General features: G+C 37.5%; 1 protein-coding gene across 2 annotated transcripts in view; it reads right to left on the bottom strand.

Moving 5' to 3' along the window:
- Positions 1-4,336, bottom strand: part of LOC107740817 (ubiquitin carboxyl-terminal hydrolase 2-like) — a 54,423-nt gene that overhangs the window by 10,085 nt on the left and 40,002 nt on the right. For both annotated transcript variants that reach the window (XM_016553340.1, XM_016553339.1), the window contains exons 2-11: positions 3,047-3,097; positions 2,736-2,859; positions 2,504-2,615; positions 2,273-2,383; positions 1,579-1,643; positions 1,372-1,475; positions 1,204-1,281; positions 1,029-1,107; positions 782-889; positions 539-659 (exon numbers count right to left, since the gene is read on the bottom strand). In XM_016553340.1, the coding sequence (XP_016408826.1) occupies positions 539-659; positions 782-889; positions 1,029-1,107; positions 1,204-1,281; positions 1,372-1,475; positions 1,579-1,643; positions 2,273-2,383; positions 2,504-2,615; positions 2,736-2,853 (896 nt within the window). In that variant the 5' untranslated portion in view covers positions 2,854-2,859; positions 3,047-3,097. The remainder of the gene's footprint in view (positions 1-538; positions 660-781; positions 890-1,028; positions 1,108-1,203; positions 1,282-1,371; positions 1,476-1,578; positions 1,644-2,272; positions 2,384-2,503; positions 2,616-2,735; positions 2,860-3,046; positions 3,098-4,336) is intronic.

Raw genomic sequence — 4,336 nt, 5'->3', positions numbered from 1 at the left:
CCGCAGCATAAATGGCTGCCCACTGTTCCGGGTGTGTGTTCACTGCTGTGTGTGTGCACTTTGGATGGGATAAATGCAGAGCACTAATTCCGAGTATGGGTCACCATACTTGGCCACATGTCACGTCACATCACTTTCACTTTCACTTAATTAAACAAGAAACAACGCCTAATAAGAAACTTCCTGTAGCGATACCAGTACAATATCTCACGGTTCTCAACCAATAGATTTGAGAACCAGAATGAACTGTTGTATAAATATATATACAGTATATATATATATATATAGAATAGAATAGAATAGAATAGAATAGAGTAGAATAGAATAGAATAGAAATATCAACCCAAAAGCTGAAGACCCCAATCTGAAGACTTATAAAATGACTTAAATGTCCAACTACATTTTGGAGCCACAGTACATACTAACTACATCATAGTCTATAATGCTGTAAACTAAGATTTAAAAAGCAATGCAAACACTTATAGTTATAATATTACTCCACAAACTTTTTTTATACTAAATTGTTATGTCTATTTACCTGGAGTCATTGTACGTGTACCATTCTCCTGTGCAGGGATTGCGGCAATATGCTGTGTAATGGCCACCCAAAGACGTACCAGTGTGATTGGACACAGCATACAGATTATAGACTGCATTTACTGTAAAGAGAGAAGAGAAACAACAGCAATTAAACACAATTATCCTGGAGCTACAGTAAAAACCGCATTGCTCAAACTACTGCACAGAATACAGATGTAATGAATGACGCTGCAGAACCTACCGCTGTTATCAGAGGCAAATTCCCTGAGGTCCAGCTCTTTGAGGGGGAAGTTTACAAAGGTGGAGAGTTTGCTGGTTCTGACTCGACACTCAGAGAAACGCTTCAGATCTGAGACAGTTAGAGAGTCAAGGGCAAACAAATACACACATCATTTTACCAATAGTACATATTTAATCGATCAATACACATTGGTAAATTAGATTTAACTTGCAATTCTTTTGATGCAAGATTTGCTGATAAAGGATACGAAGCACCAAGATTTTTGGAAATTTCTGAATGGTGAATTTTTTTGTGCATTTCCGTCTTGTTTTACATCTGTGGCATGTCTACAGAAAAAAAAGGCCGTTAGGATATGTCTAAACATATTATGATAGATAGATAGATAGATAGATAGATAGATGCTGACTATACTTTATACTTACTGGTCTCTCATTCCCATCTAATACATCTTCCTTGGTGAAAAGTCGAAGGCAATCTATTAAACTCACTTCTCCTGAAGTCTGAGGGAAAAAACAACATGAAACATTAACAATAACACAAACATGCTGTCATGTAAGCATGTATTTGAATGTATCATTCTTCATATTAACCTTAGCGATAGGCAGGGACAGATCCCAGAATGGATCAAACACTGTTGAGCAGAAGCCACACTCGCTACACGTCAGAGTGCTTTTCAACTGACCAACAAACAGATCTGTGAAAAAAACATTAGCACTTTATATTCGGAGCAGGGAAGACAGACAAACACACACAGCGAGCGAGACTGTAGCTGGTGTTAATATAGCAGGTCAACTCACCGACTACTTTGCTGTCCTCACTCTCCAGGTACTTGTTCCACATTCTCTTGCCTTTTTCGTCGTCCCTATAGATAAAACACACTTCATTTAAGACCCCAGACAGACTACTTACTATTGCTGTCAGATTGCAACAGTTCAACCACACACTACAGGTGATTCATCTGTTACATCAATCAGCACATCATATTTTTGGTACTGTATGAAATACGCACAACAATTTTGTAATATTTTTGAAAGAAGTCTCTTATGCTCACTTGTATTTTTGATTTACAAATCAGTAAAAACAGTAATACTGTCAAATATGATTACAAATTAAAATAGGGGTTTTCTTTTTTTAATACGTTTTAATATGTAATTTATTCCTGTGAGGTCAAATAAATCATTCTAATGTGCTGATTTGGTGCTCAAGAAACATTTCTTATTATTATCGGGTTCGAAAACAATTCTGTTCAGTTCTGCTTAATATTTTTGTGAAACCATGATACTTTTTCAGGATTCTTTCGAAGTTCAAAAGAACAGTATTCATTTGAAATAGAAATCTAGCATCACATTATAAATGTCTTTACTGTCACTTTTGATCAGTCTAATGCTTCCTTGCTGAATGACAGTAATAATTTATTTTTAAAAATACTACTGACTCTAAACTTTTGAACACCTTAGTAGGTTTTTAGAACAAACCGGTGCATTTACTTACGAGAGGTGCTCAAAGTCCTCCATGAGGGATCTGGGTTTCACTGTTACTCTGTTTACTTCATTATGAAGCCCATCCAGCAGAAACCGCAAGAACTCCTGAGCATCCTGCTGACTACAGGACCGAACAGAGAAGTCAATTTTTAAGCGGGAGTTTCGGCTAGTTCAAAACTACATATTAAAGAATACAAGTAATCTGCATGATACAAAAGCTTTTACTGTAGCTGTAACTTACTTGTAACCAACAAATCGAGGGGCATATTTCTGAATCTGCATTTTGAAGTCAGAAGGGCTGATGGCCTCACTGCTAGCTGATGTCCAAAGAGTCTGAGTGAGCTTGGCAAACTCTGAAATAAAAAAACACACACATTTGGAGGCATATGACTAAGACACAGGACCCAAAGGCTGTCTGGTATGTATGATAAAACGAATGCGCTACTATATGAATTGGTAAACGTGTCTCTTACCCTCCATCAGCGCAGCTTTGGCCCTGGAGTTGTTGTTGAGGTCAGTGCGGTGCGTGTTACGCAGACAGTAGTCCCTCAGGTCATGAGTGTTGCTCAGACACTGCAGAATGGAGTTCATGAAACACTGCAGAGAAACATTTGAAAAAGGGGAGAACGAGATGATTACTCAGCATACATAGTCTGCAGTCCTTTTGAAAGAGTGTTTTTGAAAGAAGTTTGCATCGACATAAGGGTGAGTGACCCTTGACAGAATTTTCATTTTTGTATGAACTATAAATCAAACTATAGATGATTTGCTTAGAAATACTTACAGTATTTCCCAGATTCCTGAGGCCCACCAGACCCTGAGCATTCTTTGAGTTCTGTAAAAGAAAGGGAAGAAATAAAGTGACCTTTGAATCCAATGACAATTTAGAGTCATACCAAAAAATGTTTTAATAAATTCAAATATGACTAAAGCACATGATTCACTTAGGCCATATAATTTGTTGGTCACCGATACTGACAGTGAAGTGAAAGTGCATGTTTAAGAAGGGAGTTACTAGAAAGGGATTTTAATTGCTTGCATGGCACAAAATGTTTTTCTAATTATAGAAAATTACATAAAAGCATACTGTACATGTCTGTATTGTATTAGTGAGTGTGTTCAGTATTATGTTTAGAGAACAATGTGTGTGAGCTGACCAAAACGTTCTCTCTGGGCTATTAAATGGCATGTTAGCAGATTTAGACAGAGACCCCTGCTGTTGAAGACTTGACGCAAACAAATTATACCCATCTGCCACACCACAACAAAAACAACTAAACAATTTATTCAACTAGGGATGAACCATCAGTGATAGGTCAGTTATTACTGTAAGTGATATATAAAAATCTTGCATTTCAACAAATTCAGACAGCTTGGATTGATTTCACACGTTTGATATTCTCGACATAAGTGCTCAGCCTGTTGGCCATGACATAACACGGATCGCTCCAGAGACTATGGACAATGCGTCAGAGGTTTCTCAGTATGAATCTTACGAATGAAACTGACACACTCAGAATCAGTGATATCAAGGCCTGGAATAGCAGCGCTCATTTTCATGTGCGTCATTCACTGATTGCAGTGTTAACTATGTGATTTTACAATGGTGTCTGTGATGCTCGAAAGAACTCAACGAAGTTTCAAACATCCCCTCGGACAGGTGATTTTAATGTCCGAGTGTTTGAGAAAGCATTTGTGAAATTGAAAACAAGTTGCTGGTGGGTGTTAAGCAGCTTTGAAATCAGTGTTCGTATTGTTAAACTATTTTTAAATTCAATTAAAGCTGAAATACAATAATAATATAATACAATATTGTAAATGCTAGATGAAAACCCTACACTTAAAAACTTTAGAAATGTTGCCTTGGCAGCTAACTTAAAGGCACAATATGTAATTTTTCGCTGCTAGAGGGCGCGTATTCAAAATAAACAAAGAAGCAAAGGCGTAGTTTGATGACGCGGTGACTGAGTGTGGAATCATGGGAGTTGTCGTCTTCATCCCCACAGCCGATGCAATCCGACGGGACTCGGGCAGAAATCATGTTCATGGATGAGCTAATGATTTATTAACGTAG

The sequence above is a fragment of the Sinocyclocheilus rhinocerous genome, unplaced genomic scaffold, assembly GCF_001515625.1.
Source record: "Sinocyclocheilus rhinocerous isolate Xijiao unplaced genomic scaffold, SAMN03320098_v1.1 scaffold2330, whole genome shotgun sequence".
Lineage (NCBI taxonomy): Eukaryota > Metazoa > Chordata > Actinopteri > Cypriniformes > Cyprinidae > Sinocyclocheilus > Sinocyclocheilus rhinocerous.
This window is presented reverse-complemented; position numbering and strand designations above follow the sequence as displayed.